This window comes from Phragmites australis, chromosome 14 (assembly GCF_958298935.1).
Source record: "Phragmites australis chromosome 14, lpPhrAust1.1, whole genome shotgun sequence".
Lineage (NCBI taxonomy): Eukaryota > Viridiplantae > Streptophyta > Magnoliopsida > Poales > Poaceae > Phragmites > Phragmites australis.
In genome coordinates this window covers 24,966,525-24,985,379 of record NC_084934.1, presented here as the reverse complement: position 1 = coordinate 24,985,379, position 18,855 = coordinate 24,966,525, and the positions used below count along the sequence as shown (strand labels likewise).

General features: G+C 40.1%; 1 protein-coding gene across 1 annotated transcript; it reads right to left on the bottom strand.

The window, feature by feature from the left end:
* Positions 1-4,509: 4,509 nt before the first annotated feature.
* Positions 4,510-5,759, bottom strand: LOC133891351 (homeobox-leucine zipper protein HOX14-like). The gene is made up of 3 exons (XM_062332066.1): positions 5,590-5,759; positions 5,116-5,459; positions 4,510-4,972 (listed from the first exon to the last, which is right to left on the bottom strand). Exons 1-3 carry the CDS (start codon positions 5,666-5,668, stop codon positions 4,694-4,696), a joined length of 702 nt encoding a protein of 233 aa, XP_062188050.1. The 5' UTR covers positions 5,669-5,759; the 3' UTR covers positions 4,510-4,693.
* Between the last annotated feature and the right edge of the window lie 13,096 nt (positions 5,760-18,855).

Below are 18,855 nucleotides of genomic sequence, written 5' to 3'. Positions count from 1 at the left end.
TATCACATAGTGTAAATCCTTGAACTACACTATTGGCATTGAGGGTCAGATCTATCTCTCCCTCATTAAGGTCTTCCTCGCCATATTTGTTCCAACATGTATAATTCTCTTTAAATCCATGCATGACCAAGTGTGCATAGATATTATCTGGTTTTGGAAACTTATTATCATTCGAATCAAGACATAGACAATACATTGTCATTTTACCATGATCTTTTATATCCACCAAAGTAGCACTCATGAAATACTTCACCCTGCTTATGTACTCTGGAGTACAGGTCTTAAGGTACATCCAACTTCTGTCTGCCATCTACTATGTAAAAATATTTATCTTCCTTAACAATTACCTTAATTAGATGATTAAGCATGCGACTAAAAATTATATGCAATTACACTAGATCTGTGGCATGAAGTGGTAGATCAGGCAAACCTAGTATCAAATATAACATAAATATTATATTAAGATTTTGGATAAAGATGCAAAATTATCGATTACAACTTAAAGTAAAAAAATATCAAGATTAAATAGGGGTTAGAGGAGGAGAAAATGAGGATATGCAAACCTTTAAAGATCTAGCAACATTCAAACTTTAAATCAACAAGATATTGGAGAGTCTCTGATGAAACCGAACAAAATCGTCAGATCCACGGTGCGCACAGTAAGGTTGAGTCTGTTTTGCGCGCACACTAGCTGACCAACTCTTATAACAGAACTAAGTCATCGGTGACGGATCAGAATATAACTCGTCACCTATACCAGTCGTAAGTGACCAGTCGTAACCTGACTTGTTACTTATTAACTGATATATGGCCTGTCACCAGTTGCTTATGAATGGTGCAAGAAGCCACGTCACTTATGATTGGTGCAGGGGAACCCGTCACTTATGACCCGTTAATAAGTAACGGGTGTAATTATGATCCGTCAACAATGTAATAATGACGGGTAATATTATGACTCATTATTGATGATCTGTTATGAGTGATGGATAAATATCTAGTTTCGATCTATGGCTATATAAATGATAGATCGTATAATAATTCAACATTATATTATGTCTTCTTTATTTATTTTTCATATAGGGTCAACATTCCAAATAGGTCACACCAGAATTATGGTTGTGACTAGCTGGGGCTCGTAGATATATATAGGAATGCTACAACTCTAGCATGATGACATTATAGTCAATACACACATTCAGGTCATGGATCACATAAAGGTGGTGGAAATCGAAACATGGGTGCAACTCTGGTGCAAACGGCCTACTTTTTGCAATTGGTGCAATTGTGCTAGAAACCCCATAAATGGTTTTTAACCTTTTTTTCAAAAAATTCAACAGTTATAAGTGACGTAATGTTGTACATCATGCGAATTTTCAGGTGCAAACATGATTACAGTTGCAACATACAAGAATGACAAATTTCAGGTGCAATGACACTGCAGCACAAACAAGTACATTCACATCTATTACACTAGAATTTGTTATTTTTTTAATCTCACAAACACAATCGAGTTTGCAGCTGAAATTTTGCATGGATGTACAACATTACCTCGCTTACGCCTCAAGAATTTTTAGAAAATTTAAGATCTTCTAAGTAGGGTTTATCGCGCATTTACACCATTTGCAAAAAAAATAGGTCGACATTTGCATCTGAGTTGCACCCAACAAAAAATAGGTCGACATTTATACCATTTGAATACGGGCAACAGTGCCGAATTTGGCACGCCGTGTGCCGAAAAATACTTTTTTACCGACATGATCGTGTACCTAAAAAGCAAACGCGACATGACCGTGTAACGAAAAAGTATTTTTCGGTACACGGTGTACCGAATACGACACTGTTGCCTGTATTCGGTATACCATTGCTGAAAATGGATTGTATTTGACACACGGTATACCGAATACGGGTAACAGTGCCGTATTCAGCACACCGTGTGTCTAAAATGGCTTTTTTTACACGGTGTACCGAATTCATTTTTGGTACACCGTGTGCCGAATACGAATGCTAAATTAATAAATACAACTATATGTTATCTATTTCAGTAAATACGCTTAAGTATGTTGTCTAATTTCGGCAAATGGTGTTGGGTACCTTTACCATTAGCCGTTCTCTGTGGGGGGAAAAAAGTCTACATTAGTTATCTTGCACGTGTTGGCTAGCACATATCTATCGACTTATATGTGTTGTAAACCATAATTTTGTGACAGATATTTTCGAACTTGACACCATGCATTTTGTATTTGAAAGCTATTCAATTCTACTCACTGCATTTTCTTTAAACAAGAAAAATGCAATTGTATTTACTACATGACCATCTTAAGCCCATGACTCCTATTTTCCGAAAAGAAACTATTGCAGTGATTAAAAATGTAGTTACTTTTTCTATATAGTTGTATGATTGATTGTGGTTGGGATGTTTAATACCTGCTGATTAGTCAATACCATTGTGATATGGCCGCATAAAATAAGCAATGTAAATATTTTTTTCTCTCATAAATGGGAGAATTTCTAAGGTCTTTTATAAGATTATTATGGGCATTTTTAGCCCTCAAAATGAAGAAGGTACCTTTAATCTTATTAGTTGATTGCTACTACCTCTAGGGAAAACATTATTATAGTAATGAGCTTATAGTAATGAGCTTCACTGTCAGCTCTAAAACCACCTTCACTTTCAGTTTTAGAGCCGACAGTGGATAACGGACAGTGATAATCTCTAACTTTGACCGGCAATGATAGTTCGTCCTCAAATCAGTATTTTTTGGTCAAAAAAGCAAAATATATATAAAAAAATTGCACCCGAGGAACCCCCGAGCCGGTTGAAGTCACAACTCACGCGGTACTTTCTTTCCATTCCACCACAGAAATACTAGTGATTATAATAGCATATATAATCCTTTTGATCTCTTATGTCTGAAACTTCAAACTATTATTTAGACATCTAAATGACTTCAAACGCAAAAGTTTTCAACTCTAAAGTTGTAGATCTAGTCGAGAGCAATAATTTTAATATAAAGTTTGTCTTCATCCAACTTCATATAAAAAAATTATAATTTTTTTTAAAATAAACTATAATCCATTACGAACCGACAATGATACTGTCACTAACGGTTCGTGGCTAGAATCGGAAGTGATACTTTCAGTGCTAGTTTATGACTAGAACCGGCATTGATAGTCAAGTTTCACTATCGGTTCGTAACACGAACCAACAGTAATATTTGATGAACTATCATTGTCGTTTTTTTGCTAGAACCGGTAATGATAGATCAGGTGTCACTATTGGTCGGTGCTCTCACCTAGCAATAAAGCTACAACAGGGCATCGCTACCAGGTTAAGCCATCGTTCGGTAGTAATGCCCTTCATGACTATCGGTTCTTAAGGCATATTGGTTGATTCTTCCTACGTGCTTTATGAACCGGTAGTGATGTCCTATCACTATTGACCCAATAAATTCCGATAGTAATAGGCCGGCATATATGACATGTTTTATAGTAGTGAAAGGTGTCATGTTTTTTACTATCAAAGTTAATAATATGGTCTTTGACAATTGTATTTCACCATCATATATTTAGAAAAATACTTCAAATAAGTAGAACAGTATGAAAGTAGTATTGAAGCAAAATTTACTCCGATAGTCACACCGACACTTTCTAATTTTATTGACAACTAGCAATGTGGCCAGCGCTAATAGTGTGGCTAGCATCGCTCTAATATTTTATCACGATAACCTTCAATTAATTGTATTTTATATAAACTCTTTATTTAGGTATTTGATTTTTTTCTAAGACTATATTTGATATAGATCCTTCTTTTTTCTATTTTAACCCTAATTTCATTTATTATTTATTTTATTTTATTTGGACTCTTTATTTAGATATTTTGCATCCCAAACAGTATGAAAATCAAATTGTTAATTTTCCATAATTTTTAATTCCAAATTTAACTATTTATTAATTATATTTGATAGGTATTATTTGGTTTAATCTAGATCGATAGATGTTCATAACATTAAGTGGCCTAAATCTTTTTTTTTATTAATATGGTAATTTTGTTATCTTGAGAGTAAATATGATAACTCTTTTTAACACTTAAATAATAATATAATTGATATGTCTGCACGCATTCCCTAGGGTATATGTCATTATCCTTTAATTAGTGACTGAAGTGAACGAGCTATATTCCAAGGACTGTCATAGTCACGCTTTCATCATCAGATCTAAGGGAAAAAGATCTAGCATGATAGCATCTGTGCTAATGATGCAATTTGTTTCATTAACATCTTGTTTCTTGTACGAGGACCAAAACCGTGAATCAAGCACAATAACCTGTGAAGCGTTTTGTATTTTGCAATTTACATTCTCTCAATCCAGATTAGTGTGGATTCCATTCAATCTGGAGCTCAAATTTATGTATTTGAACTTCTGTTTTGAAATGTACCTCTCCATTTTGCCATGATGATTGTCATCTAGCACATGCGCAGTACTTGCCCATCAGCCATTTAAGACTAGTACTCAAGCAAAAATACGAAATGATAATACACATCTGAAATTCAAGTACTAGCTAACTAGGTGGCTATATTTTGCCACTATAGTAACTTGATCTATGTACATAATTAACACGCACAATTCTAAATCAGCACAGAAATGACACTATTGACTAGCTAGAATCTAAAGACGACATACCATTACTGATCGCTTAAATCATTCCATACAGGCTAAACCACTCGACCAAAGTATTATCAGAGTTGGCATAGTCAGGAACGTAAAGCAGGTCATCGTCCCCCAGGTGATCGCCGCCGCCGACGCCCGGCTGCTGGCATGTGCCCGTCGAGAACGACGAGCTCGGGCTCCCGCTGCAGACGACACGGCCCATGGCGTCTCTGCCATCACCGGAGACCGCGTGGCTCCCCGTCGCGGATCTGAGCCGCGTCAGCTCGTCCTCGGTGACCACCAGCCTCTCCTTCAGCCTCAGCACCTGCCATGCATGGATGTTCCCACGAATGCTCAGTATTCCAAGTCTCCAACAACATCAATCCATGCATGAACTTGAACAAAAGAGTTCAGGCAGGAATTGAAGTGGGACATGAGCGCGCCATGTTTGGGTTCGTACAATCGTACCTCGTTCTCGAGGTGGCATTTGTGAAGGATGGCTGCGTCGTGGGCCTGCTTGAGCTTGGCGAACTCCTCCTCAAGCAGCTTGCTCTTGTGGCGGGCGCGGCGGTTCTGGAACCACACGGCGACCTGCTTCGGGTCGAGACCGAGCTCGGCAGCCAGGTGCACCTTCCGGCCGGTCTCCAGCTTCCGCTCCTCCCGGAAGCTCAGCTCCAGCATCTCCACCTGCTCGTCACTCAGCCGCCGCTTCTTGGGGTCCCCTCCCCCGTCCATTTCGCCGCCGTCGGCGCCGCACCTCGCGGCCCGCCTCCTCCTGCGCTGCGCTCTCGGCCTGTCCCCCTGCGCCGCGCCTGCACACATATACGAACACAAAGAATACCAATTACATGCATGCCCTGGCACCGAAAACTACTGTTGCATGCGCATAGAACTAAGCAGCTAGCTAGAAATGCACAAATGGCGCGCGGACGCACTACGCACCGTTGGCCACAACGAAAGAGGAGTCCACGTATGAGGAAGGAAAGAGCTGCTGCTGCTGCTGGTCGTCGTATTGCTCCATGCTTTGCCTGCGCTCCCGAGCGGATCAGCTGCTGCTACGCCTTTATCTATCCTTGCCAAGTGCGAGGTGATTTAGAGGCAGCCGGGGGGGGGGGGGGGGAGAAGGGGCCGGAGAGGAGAGGAGACGGGACGGACGTGTGTAGTGCAAGGACAGGGAGGAACTGGACCAAGGAGGAAGAACCACAAGACAAGGTACCAGTTGGTGTTAAGTAAGGAGGGGGTGCTTGTCTCGATAGAGACCTAGGAGTAATATATATAGGTAGCAGAGGTACGCGCGCAACGCCGGTGGGGCTCGCCGGCCGGGTAGATGCATCCTGGCTTTCTGAGCCAGGCCAAGGAGGGGATGTACATCACCGCAACTTTGTTTTTCTTCGAGAGTTACATGACTGCAGCTTGCGAACAGGATGGAGTAACACTCTGTCACAGTGTCATGCACTCACTCATGCACCAATGCAAAGGGCACTGTCTACAGGACTACACCCGGGATTTCATTTCTTGGTTTGAAAACAACAATCTTGGCTCATTTGATTTCTTATCAGTTATCGACTTAGACCATCTCCAACAGCTATCTCAAATTTTTATTCTCAAAACATTATTACAGCATCCCCTATCACTATTACAGTATCCCTTATTTTTCTACTGTAGCAGCACTGTAGCACTAGATAGAGGATGAAATGAATTTCCAGTGCTACAGTAGATCGCAAAGTACTGTAGTACTGGAAAAGGCAGATTTAAGGACTCTCTTGGAGATGGCCTTATCGTACCTTCCTACAACATGGAGGAGTACCCAATTAAAAGTGTGCATTGCAGTTGCAAGGTTACTAGTATGCAGTAATGATTAAAGTTTTCAAAGTTTGATTATAATCGTTTAAGAACAACTTTAACTTTGAACCGGCGGCAGTAATATTGTTTTTTAGTTTATCTAGTTCAACGACCAAATGTTATTCTTTATGCAGTTAATATATTTTTTCTTTATTACTGTAGAGACCCAACCAAACTACACTCGGTTCAATTGAATGACTGATTGTCCACTTAAGTTGACAGCTAATATACGCTCACCAAAAGACATGACATATGCTAAACCTCAACTAATATGACAACTCAATATACCATTCAATTGAAACGAACGCAATCCCGGCATTACCAATATGTGTATTTTGACAATTCCCATGAGAACCAGTATCCAACACATATTTATACTAAGATGTACATCATAACAACTCGATTATACAAGTGTTCAAATCTGAAATTTAACTGCTAGATTGTTCAAGTGATTACAAGTTGATAAAATAAACAAAAAAGCTCCATATATTACCATGAGTTATATAAGCTCTCAACCTAAAAAAGGACACTAGATTATTAACAAGTGACACAAGGTATTATCTAGCGTCGTCATACATAAATCGCAGTGGAATAACGTTTAAAAGAAACCAAAGACCGGTGGCGCCATTTTCCCACAAGGCAATCGACCAGGTTTAGTAGTTGTAGGATCGAAAGTGACGACTATAGGGGGTGAATAGGCACATCAACAATTTCTTACGAAATAGATGATCTTCTCTTACTTTTAATCACCCAAAGCACCTCAAAACTTGAGCATAAGCAAAATACTCAAAGAGACAAAACAAGATGGAAAGTTTCAAGACAATATGACTCCATAGATGGAATATGAACCATATGTTCTATTCAAAACCATTCCATGTGTTTTTGTGCCTAAAAGCTCGGAACTTTGAAGATGAACGAAACATAGACGAGCTCATCGGGCAAGTAAACTCTCCATGATGATGATCTAGAAGCAAGAGAATTCAAGACCCCATTACATATGCATGTGTATGTGAATTATATGCCTCTAGCATGAAGAAAATCAACTTCCCAAGCTGTTGAAACTACAGCTCAAAAAAGAAAAACAAAAATCAACAACAAAACACCCAGAACTTGCAAACTTGCAAGTGAACCAATAGAAGGAAACTAGAAGGAGGGGAATTCAAGTATATGCAAAAAAACTTAAACTTCATTTCTCAAAGAGGTCAGCCCTATTTTAGGAAGATTACAAAAATTTATCTCTCAAAACTCTCACCAATTACAAAGACTAAACATTCATCTCCCTCTCTTCTAAAACCCTAATACAAATCTCTCATATGGATAGCTCAAAGTGGTGGCCTCCCAACCAGCCAAACCTCTCTATTTATAGCCCAGGAAACTTGACATCTAAGTTTCCTTAACTGTTCACAAATACCCTTCTCTTGTAGTACATTCCTACCTACCACGGGGGCATTTTGGATCATTTTCTCCTCCATCCATCGGACGATCATGACGCCTTCACGACTTAGCTTCGCGATGATGCCACGTGCACTCCATCTGCCCACGGTTTTATGGCCAAATCGGAAAACTGACTCACATGCTTCTTAAGGCGTGACTTATAGCTGCTTGCTTTGACCTCAAGCAAGTCTTCTGATGTTGACACATATCCTCCGTCTTGCGATCTTGACCACCGGCAAGTCTCTTCCACTCCTGATCCCTCGGACCGTCTTGTCACTTGCACCGGCATCCCCTTCGCTTAATTTTGTCAACATATCGCCTTCATCAACCTTCATCTCTTGCCTTGCTTGACCTCCAAGTGTACCACTAGGATCATCCTTGACTCCGTCTGGCCTCCTTTGTCGTCCTACACAAAGCACCCCGTGTAGCCCCGATCACTTGCCGTCAACCGCCAAGTTGCATTCATCACCTACACACCATGAGACCAACAAATATGCCTCTCCAGTACCATATAACATCATCAGATGTTAGTCCAAATCGAAATCAAGATGAAAAAGATCAGACATAACAAAAATATGAATACCAGATGGTCCGGCATTCACACAAGTGCAACAACGATCCATCCGGTGAGTACAACTCCAATGGAACCCGGTTTGCATTCCTCTCTGCAAAAATTAGTCCGGTGATCACAAAATCCCAACACCGGACAATCCTGTGAACACCTTAACATTTGCCTCAAAACTGAAAAACTCTGGTGATACTCTCCGGTGCTCACACGCCCATCATCGGACAATCCGGTGAGTACATCTTCATTGGAACTTAGTTTTTCAACCTCTCTAAAAATCTTTGTCCAGTGAAGCCTCCGGTGATCACCCGTGCACACACCGGACCATCCAGTGAGGCTACCGCACTAGACTTTCACATTTGCACCCTTCTCTAGAAAAAAATAGTCCGGTGCACACTCTCACCCACTCCAAACCTTCCGGTGAATGAATTTATCTCTATCGCTGCGCTGAAAAGCTTTGGTGCTCACATCTACCACACACCGGACTATCCGGTGAGGTCAAAAACTCTCACACAGGACTATCTAGTGAGTGCAAACTTTCTGCACCGAGACATCGATACAAACTCTAATTCTTTTCAACTTTGGTTCGACAAAATCAATAATGCAGTAGATAACCACGCATATGCTAACCAACAAAAGCCACACAAATGTCAATCACTCATCACACAAGATAAACCAAAACACATCTTAACTTAGTTTCTCAGTAGAACTATAGCAACTACTCATCACTACACCGCTCTCGGTAGGGCACAAGTAGCCGGCTCTTAAACTACCTGCAAAACAATCAACAAAGTGCAATGAGTATGAAGGTACTTGCAAGACTTACTCATCTGGATACATATATTCTTGACTCCAAGGATAACACATTTGTATGAATTGGTAAGGAATTGGCCACCAGTTAAATTGATATATGCGAGAAGCAATTTGAATGACACATGGTGTGAGCAACTAACGTAAGACAACAACATACGCTATCCTCATATGATAATAGATATATAAACATAGCTAACAAGTAAACAACTCTTCTCAACATAAGACATATAAGGAACATCTCACATACCAACATACCACAACCCAACATGATTATACGATGATGTCTAATGAACATTAATCTTTCTCATATCCAAGAGCAGCAATTCTAATTGATTTTACACCATGCACGGGAGTTCATCTTTACCCACACGACATGGGATCATGCTCCATACAACCCATCGGTTGCAAGTTATGATTCACGTGACAACCGTTCACATATTCACCCTGAACCTTTGTTCCCATGCCTGAGTATGCGGAGGCCACCTAGGTATACTCCCAGAGTAACCTCAGATGCCCCTTATAAGCCTTCTTGCTCACATCACGGGTATATGAGTCAAATGAACGCGGCAACTTACGATACTTAGATCATCCTTAACCACGGTGCTTAAACGATACAAGCAATATATAGCACCTAGGTCCCTCTCCCGACCTACCCTTAACACCGCCCATATCTCATCTCATTCTCACAACTCATCATCCCAACATTATTTTCATTGTGGACGATAATTAAGCCCTATTGCTCGTGAACGATGGAAAGTTCCATCGCTTGACTTCTACCGAAGATCTAAGAATGTCTAAGAAAAGTTTGCACAAGTTTTAAGTTGGACATTACCATGTGACACCCAGGTTACAAGGATGGAAATCATCAATAATCAAGTTAGGAACAAATGCAACGAGATAGGTTCTACCCAATTCCAGACAACAACCCACTAACCATGCATATACAACACTAGCAATAACTAGCAAAATTGACCACCAACGATTCACCAAAATATAGGAGAAGTATGCATAGATGATTGCCTTGGCACTCAGCTTCACAATCAATAGCAACAAAGCCCGAATCAACCTTGTTCACACCCATGTTGCTCTCCGGTTCATCGAACGCAAAAAGAAAGATGATGCATCACAATAAACATGATGAATGCTATGACGTATGCTCCAATAAGTATGCATGAGTAAATATGTAGTACACTAAGCTATGAATGCATGAACACATGAAAGAAAGGAAATCTCCATGATGAGAGCATCCTGGTAATATCGGAATTTTCGATCGGTTGGACCTTTCAAAAATTTGAAACATTGGGTTCTCCGATTGCTAATTTTATCTAATCGGATTTTCCAATGTTAGGGTCGGAATTTCCGATGGTGCTTAGAATTTCCAATTTTCGCGAACAAGTGATTCCCGGGTTGGCTGATTCATATTTAATCGGAAGTTCTGATCCAAAAGTTGGAACATCCAATGTGCATTTTACACCTAAGATTTCATCGATTTTCCCTTGGTTCGTTCTGCATTTGTGGAAGCCATTTCTATGGGATTTTGTGATAGAACTAGTGCAAGCATTATAGGTCCTATTGACCTTAAATTATCAATCAAACCTACGCATGATCATTTCAATTTATCTCCCTCCTATAAGCTCTTCTTCCAACAAGAGGCGAAGGTCGTTCTTAGTGAGCATGAAGTGTGGCTAGAATGCGTAAGCCATACTCAACTAGTGTGCAACTGTCACATCCCAAAGCTATAATTACGTAATTAAACCTAATCATGCTTCATAAGCATTAGGTTTAATTTTGAGTAATTCTGTTTTAGGGCATTGGAGCACTTTGTTTTAAGTCGATTGGATGAGAGAAAGAAAACCAGAAGAGAAAGAAATGAATTTGCAATTGCAACGGGATTCTTTCTCTAGCATGTAGGGCCCACATGGGTGGCCAACCACCCCATCTCCTCTTGGAGCAGAAGCCCCCACCAACTCCTCCTCTCTCCCTCACTCTCCCAGCACTCCCTCACTCCCACCGTGCTCTCTCTCTCCCTCCCTTTTTCCAACCGACCGAGGAGAAGAGCTCCCCTCTCTCTGTCAAGCTCTTTCTCTTTCTCCTTCGATTCCTCCCTCTAGAAGCCGAATCGAGGTACGGATGTCGTATACACATGATCACTATCTCATAAGCTTCCCATCCATCCAATTTATTTGTGTTTTTCTGGAAGATTCGAGTCATTCTTCGTGTTTTTGCTTGAAGCACGAGGAACAACGGTTGGACTCCTCTTCCGAGGCAATTTTTTTGTTTCCTTCATCACCCGGTGGTCATCAACCTCCACAAGCACCGTAGGTAAGTCCCTTAGGCTTTCCTCGGTAAGAATGCATGAATTGGTGGGTCGATTTCGAGTTTAGAGCTAAGTTTACGGAGTTCTCGAGTTCTTGAGCTTTTGAGCAAAAAGAGAGGATTCGGATGAGATTTGTGCTAGGAATCGTGTTGCTAGGTTGGTGGGTGAGTTCTAGACTCTATGAACTATCTCAAACATGTTTTCCTTTGGTTTGGAGAGGCTCACAAATCAAACCGGCCGAGTTTTCCCCCTCAAAGCAACGTCTCTGGATAACCCGGATAGTCCGGGTAGCCCAGTGAAAACTTTGATGAATTTTGCTAAAAAAATTATTAGGTTCTAGGGTGCAAGTTGAGTCTAGAATCTTTTGTATAGTGTACATGTATATTTATGTATGATAGATTTAACATGTGAGTCGAATCGGCTGAGGAAGATCATCGAGAAGTGCAAGTGTGCCTAACCCGGATAGTCCGAGTTAAACCCGAAGGGTTCGGATAATTCGCGGTGCTTTTAACCGAGCACCCTCGCTCGAAGCCTCACCCGGATAATCCGCCCAACCTAGATAGTCCGGGTTAAACCCAGAGGGTTCAGGTTAATTCGATTTAGGTTTACCAGAGAACTCTCACTCGAAATCTCACCCGGACATTTTGGCCGAACCTGGAGGTTCCAAACTCAGCCCGGACCATCCGAGTTAATTCAAAAATGGCTAACCGAGAAACCCTATCCGGAGTATAACCTGGAGGTTCTGAAACCCGAGAGTTCCAAGTTCAATCCAGAGTCCCCGGCCTCCTGTTAGCTTTCTGAAGTCGTTTAGATCACAAAGTTTGCTATTATTTTGCATGGCTTGTACTTTTAGCTCGTTATTATGCATACTGTAGCATACATTGTTACACCTCATTCATGCTCATCATTCCAAATGTTTTCTTTAGTGAACGAGGATTCAGAGCGTGATGCGGGTGTGGTTGAAGGTGACACCAAGCCACATGGGTTCTATGAATTCTGTGTGGATAGGCAAGTATCTAAGCATGTTTATCCTATTAATTTGAATCATATGTGTCTAATGTGATAAAATATGCTTTATGTACGTTATGCATGTTGTTTAGTCGATGTTAGGTCTTGTATGGGTAGAACCTATATTGATGCATTACACCCCGTCTTAAGTTATTAGTGATCCATCTCCTTGTAACCGAGGTTTAGCTTGATGATGGTCAAGTTTAAAAGTTAACTGAAATGCTTAGTCATGCATAAATTCTTCGGTAGAAGTTGAGCAGTGGTTCATCCTTGTTCATGAGATATAGACTTTAATTACTATCACATTGATAACAATGTTGGGTTGATGGTGTTGGTTGGTTGAGTAGTAAGGATGGGGCGAGATGTGGGCGGTGTTAAGGGTATTTCTCCTGCTCTGATGTGGAGTTCCTCGGGATAGGTCGGGAGAGCAACCCGAACACCGTAGACCACTTATGTCGCTTAAGCACTGATCATTGTTGCAGTTGGCTCTAGCACTTACTGTACTTACCATATGTCGATCTAATGGTAAGATAAGCCAAAAACCTATGTAGCTCTGATCATTTGAGCTTGCATATCGATGGTGTGAGCGGGTGAGCTTGTAAGAGACACTTAAGGTTGCTCCAGGAGTTAACCTAAGTGGGCTCCGCACTGAGCGGTACCTGATTCAAATGGTTGGGGCCTATTATGAAAGGTTGATATGAGTACCCCCTTGGGTAGACATGCGTGTCACAATTTGTATGGTCCTCGAGTCTTGTGGGTAAAGTTGTACCCCTGCAGAGTGTAAAACATTTCAAAATGTCGTGCTCAATGTGCTCTCTGTCATGAGCAAGTTTTTGTCCATTTGCAGCAGTAATAGAGTTTCGAGTTTGGTTTGAGGTGGTTGATGGGTTGAGATAGTTCTTTACATATATTATTACTATGGTTCCTTTTACATATATGTTCAGTTGATGGTTATGGGTGAGATGTGTTGGTTAATTCTAGATACTCACACATGTTTTAGTCAAATTTTGCTTTCGCATATAAATTTACTTAACCATGAGGCCGTATTCTTGCTAACATACCAATTCATAATCCTTGGAGTTGGATTATCTATAAGTACCCAATATGGCTTAAGTGTTGTGAGTACCTTTGACGTACTCACTCTGCTCTTTCAGGTGCTACCGGTCAAGAGGAGCTGATCTTTGGATACTTCACGCCTGTCGAGGGTGGTCGTGGGCACGAGTAGGCAACTACTCGGAGGTCGTGCTTTTGTTATGGAGCCTAAGGACATATGGTTTCATCCACCTTTTGTTGTTTATAGTTTTAGCTCTCGTTGCATAGTTTTCTTTTGTCTAGGAGTTGATTAGTTTTAGTCTCCTCCTAGCTCTCTTTTGCTGTAAATTGTAAGAAATTGTGGATGCTTAAGAACTTGTAATATAATTAAATTACTCGCTTTTTGTTAAGCTTTGTTGTGATGTGATATGTTGAAAAGGCATGTGTTCCAATCTTTGGCACAAAGCACGTGCTAGGACTACTGGAGCGGTATTCTAATTAATCATTGAAGTTATGATTAAGTAAATGATTAATTTAATAATTAATTAGAATATTGTTTGAACGGTTACAGCAACCAACTCCTTGGGGATTATAGCAAACTCACCCCAATGTTGTTGTTGACTGGGTGGTCGATGGTTGGGAAAAACCATGGAAAGCAGTGACGACAAGGGAAGAAAGACCACAGTGGCTTCAATGCACAACATCAACCAAAAACAAAGTAGGGATTGGCTTGCAGTAGTGGTGAAGCTCGGCATGCACACGCTCCACAATAGCTCGGTGCAGCCCCATGTTGCTCCCGCTAGTTTATCCCCCTTCAAGTTGAAACAATGCAGCCCTCTTCTTCTCCTCCTTATTTTTAACTTTTTTTTAGATAAGGCATGCACACAACCATCTATTATTACATCGTTTCAGCCATGGGCTGCGCATAAAAGGCCAATAAATGGCTAAAGCTATTATAAAATCAGTCAAAAATATGATGGAAAGCCAACTTTAATGACCAAGCCTCCTCGTAAACATCCACCCATGTTTGAAAAATATCTCCATTATTGTGGTAGGACATGACACACCCACTTCATTTGATATCTTTCCTCATCCTTTTCTAGTAGGGACCAATGTCAAATCCAATGTGTTCCTCTGAAGATCATCTGCATGTATGTGTTTGGTTTTGATTTGTCAAAAACAATTTCATTCCTAATTAGCCAAATGACCCAACATAAAGCATTTTCCCCAACCAAAACTTGGGATTTCAACCTCAGGTCCATATTGCCTAACCAATCACCAAAAATATGTGAAACACTTTTCGAAGGTATAATACTAGAAGCAATATGCACCGCTCTCCAAATGAACTTGACAAACTGGCAATTAAAAAATAAATATTGGATAGTCTCCTTGTTATTAAAAAACAACATTGGACACTACCTTTCCAATTTCACTTAAGTAAATTATCTTTTGTGAGAGTGACCCCTCTAATTAACTTCCACAAAAATTGGTATACTCTATTGAAGCCATGATTCATCATATTGTTATACATAGGTTGTATCATAAATATACCTTCTTGATCTTCTTAAAAGCACCATACATGCAGCCCCAACTTGGATGGAATGGAAGCTTGGGTGCTTGGAAAGGCAATGGTGTAGCATGTATGGGCTGATTTTAGAAGCTTTGGGTGGGATTTGAAAGGGGGGGGGGGGAGAGGAGAGGAGTTGAGGGAGAGCTCCTCCTCTTTTGGGCTGGGTGAGAGAGTGAGAGGGAGAGAGGGAGGAGTGTGGATGACCTGTTGGAGAAGAAGAGGGAGGCCAACTAGTGCGGGCCCCACTAAAAATGCACATTTTTTCCTTTTTCACCAATTCTCTTTTCTCTCTCTATTAAATCAAACCAAGGTGTTCTAGTGTTCCAAAATTTCTGAGAAATTTTGTAAGACAACTATAATTCGATATGTACCCATTTAAATTGAATTCACCATCAAAACATATGCGGAAATTAAATTAAAATTCTCCTAATTTGGGTACTCAAATATCTTCTAGAAATTTTTTAAGGTGTCAATTAAATTCCCCAAAAACTGGGAAAATTCACAAATATTCTTCTCTCATGATGCACTAATTTCTAAAGTTATTTCCATCCCTATATTATATGGTGAGTTTATGAGTTCCTTTATAGTGCATCATTTCATAACGGTTTTATCCTTCATGTGAATTGATCTCTTTAATTTAATTTGGATTTAAACAAGGTGCATCAAAATACATAACTACACATGATGCTCCCAAATGCTCAATGAGATGAATATGCTCTTTGGGATGTGACACTTTTACATTCACTCTGTTGAAGACTTGATGTAGGGGCTGGATGCATGTATGATGTTCTTAGTGTTAGAATTATAGGGACAGAGTCCATATAATAATTCTCAATAAATCTCAAAGGCTCATATTATAGAGAGATTATCTATGATAAGGTTCACCCTCTATTAGTACCATATTGCTAATGGAGGTAGAGGTGGAAGGATTCTCACTATATATATGCAAGGACCCATCTCATTAGGTGAAAAAATAAATAGACTGTCAATTGAGAGTACCTCTTAAATTAGGAACACTCTCATTACATGAGTCCATATAAGAGTTAGGGTTTTTCCTCTTTCTCTTTCTCTTTCTCTTGCGTTGCCGCTATAGTCTACTTCATCCCAGCGTCGGCGTGCACTGGTAATTGGGAGAGCATGTCTCCGAAACCCTAGTTTTTGAGATCCTGCACCGAGAGAGGACGAATAAGGTTTTGAGAAGCACTCTACATGACTGCTCAAGTTATTCACCACAGCTCATCTTTCTTGCGCTTGGGCGTTGCTCGCTGTCATCGTCAACAAATTCAGTGTATCATTAGCAGGATCGATCGTGTCGTCAACACGGTGCAACCAGCATCTTCAGCAACCTATACAACGCAGGACTAGTACATAAAAATCATGTTACTCGTACTTTATTTCCTACGGATCTTAATTTTGAGTATAGTAGTTCTAGGCATATGTAGTGTTTTCATACACATGACTAGATTAAGCTCTGGTAATATGAACATGTTAGTTTATCAGTTTATGCTCATGAATTATTTATGGATTAAATTAAACCAAAAAGTGTCATATATTCCAACACTCTAAAGATCTTATTGTAGGCACTTAGATTTATTAATGGCTAGATTTTTCAATGCACTAAAGCCAGACAAGTTTTCTGGTGTGCACTTTAAGAGATGGAAAGTCAAGGTCACTCTATGGCTGACGGCTATAAATGTCTACTGGGTGGCTAATGGCAAGCTGGAAGGAATCCTTACTGCTGAGCAAGAAAAGGCATTCGCGGATGCCAATACACTCTTTGTATGATGCATTCTTAGCGTTCTTGGTGACTATCTTTGTGATGTGTAAATACACATACAAAGCGCGAAGGAGTTGTGGGATACACTGAATGCTAAATTTGGTGTATCAGATGCAGGAAATGAACTATATATCATAGAGCAGTATCATGACTACAAGATGGTTGAAAATCACTCTATAGTCAAGCAGGCTCATGAGCTTCTGTGCATTGTGTAGGAACTTGAACTCCTCAAGATCAATGTACACGACAAGTTTGTGCTGGAGGCATCGTTGCAAAGTTATCTCCTTTGTGAAGAAACTTTACCACTGCTCTAAAGCACAAGAGACAAGAGATTATTGTTGAGAGTTTGATCGCATCTCTTGATGTTGAGGAGAAAGCTCAGGCTAAGGATGTTAGTCTAAAAGGAGGCGAGGGACAGACTAACGCTAATATGGTGTAAAAGCCCTTCTACAACAAAAACAAAGGGAAAGATAATAAGCCAAACAAAACAACCACCTTCAAGAAGAAGAAGATGAACACAACAAAACTACCTTACTTTGTGTGCGGTGAGATTGGGCACTTCGCCAAAGATTATTCAGACCGTAAGGGAAGAAAGGCTCCATAAAAACATAACTCAAAGACTGCTAAAGTGGTGACCATTAGTGAAGCTGGAAACAGAGCTGCAAGGTATGGAAATTTACCTTCAGTGTTTTTAGTATTTCAGTCTACTAATTGGTGGATTGATACAGGGGCTAATGTTCAAGTGTGTGCTAATATCTCAATGTTCTCTTTTTATCAGGTCGCCCAAGATTACTCCGTCCTAATAGGGAATGGGTCACATGCTTCTATTCATGGTGTTGGCATGGTAGATCTGAAGTGTCCCTACAATTAACAAGGATCGTGCAGCTAAGGAATGTGTATCATGTTCCTACAATTAACAAGGATCTAGTTAGCGGCTCCCTTCTCTGTAGAGACAAGTTTAAGGTGGTATTCGAGTCCAATAAAATAATAGTGTCAAAGTATGGACAATTTATTAGTAAAGTCTATGAGTGCAGAGGCTTGTTCCATTTTTTCCTTTTTGATTTTAGTAATAAGTTTTTGAACCATGTTTGTGGCAATGTTAACGATAATGCTAGTGTTTGGCATTCACGGTTATATCATTTAAATTTTGGTTCTATGATTCGACTTTCCAGCATGAGTTTAATTCTGAATTTTTCCATAGTCAAAGGTTCTAAATGCCATAGTTGCATACAATCAAAACAACTTCATAAGCCTCACAAGGCAGCCGAGGAGAAAATTTTGGCACATCTAGAACACATACATTTAGATCTGTGTGAAATGAATGGTGTGTTGACAAAGGGTGGAAAGAAACACTTCATGACATTAATTGATGATGCGACTAGATTTTGCTATATATACTTGTTGAAAATGAAAGATGAGGCTCTAGATCACTTTAAAATCTATAAAGCAGAAGTTGAGAATCAACTAGAGAGAAATATCAAAAGAATTAGGTCGATCGTGATGGTGAGTATTTCTCTAGTGACTTTGACTTATTCTGTGAGAAACATGGGATTATTCATGAGAGGATGTCTCCCTATTCACCTCAATCAAACGGGGTTGCCGAAAGGAAGAATCGCACATTGACTTATGTCATGTTAGACACTACGGGATTATCTAAGGTATGGTGGGGGAAGGCCATGTTGACTTTGTATCGTGTTCTGAATAGAGTTCCTCTCAAAGATAAGGAGAAAACCCCATATAAAGAATGGGAAGGGAGAAATCCATCACTTTCTTATTTGCACACATGGGAATGCTTTGCGAAAGTCAATGTACCAATAACTAAAAAGCACAAGCTCAGATATAAAATAGTG

Bases quoted from the DNA above. Each gene is read 5' to 3' on its own strand.
- LOC133891351 (XM_062332066.1), bottom strand. From the start codon at position 5,668: ATGGAGCAATACGACGACCAGCAGCAGCAGCAGCTCTTTCCTTCCTCA. The intron at 5,460-5,589 runs GTGCGTAGTGCG...ATATGTGTGCAG, and splicing joins CTCTTTCGTTGTGGCCAACG to GCGCGGCGCAGGGGGACAGG. The intron at 4,973-5,115 runs GTACGATTGTAC...CATGCATGGCAG, and splicing joins AATGCCACCTCGAGAACGAG to GTGCTGAGGCTGAAGGAGAG.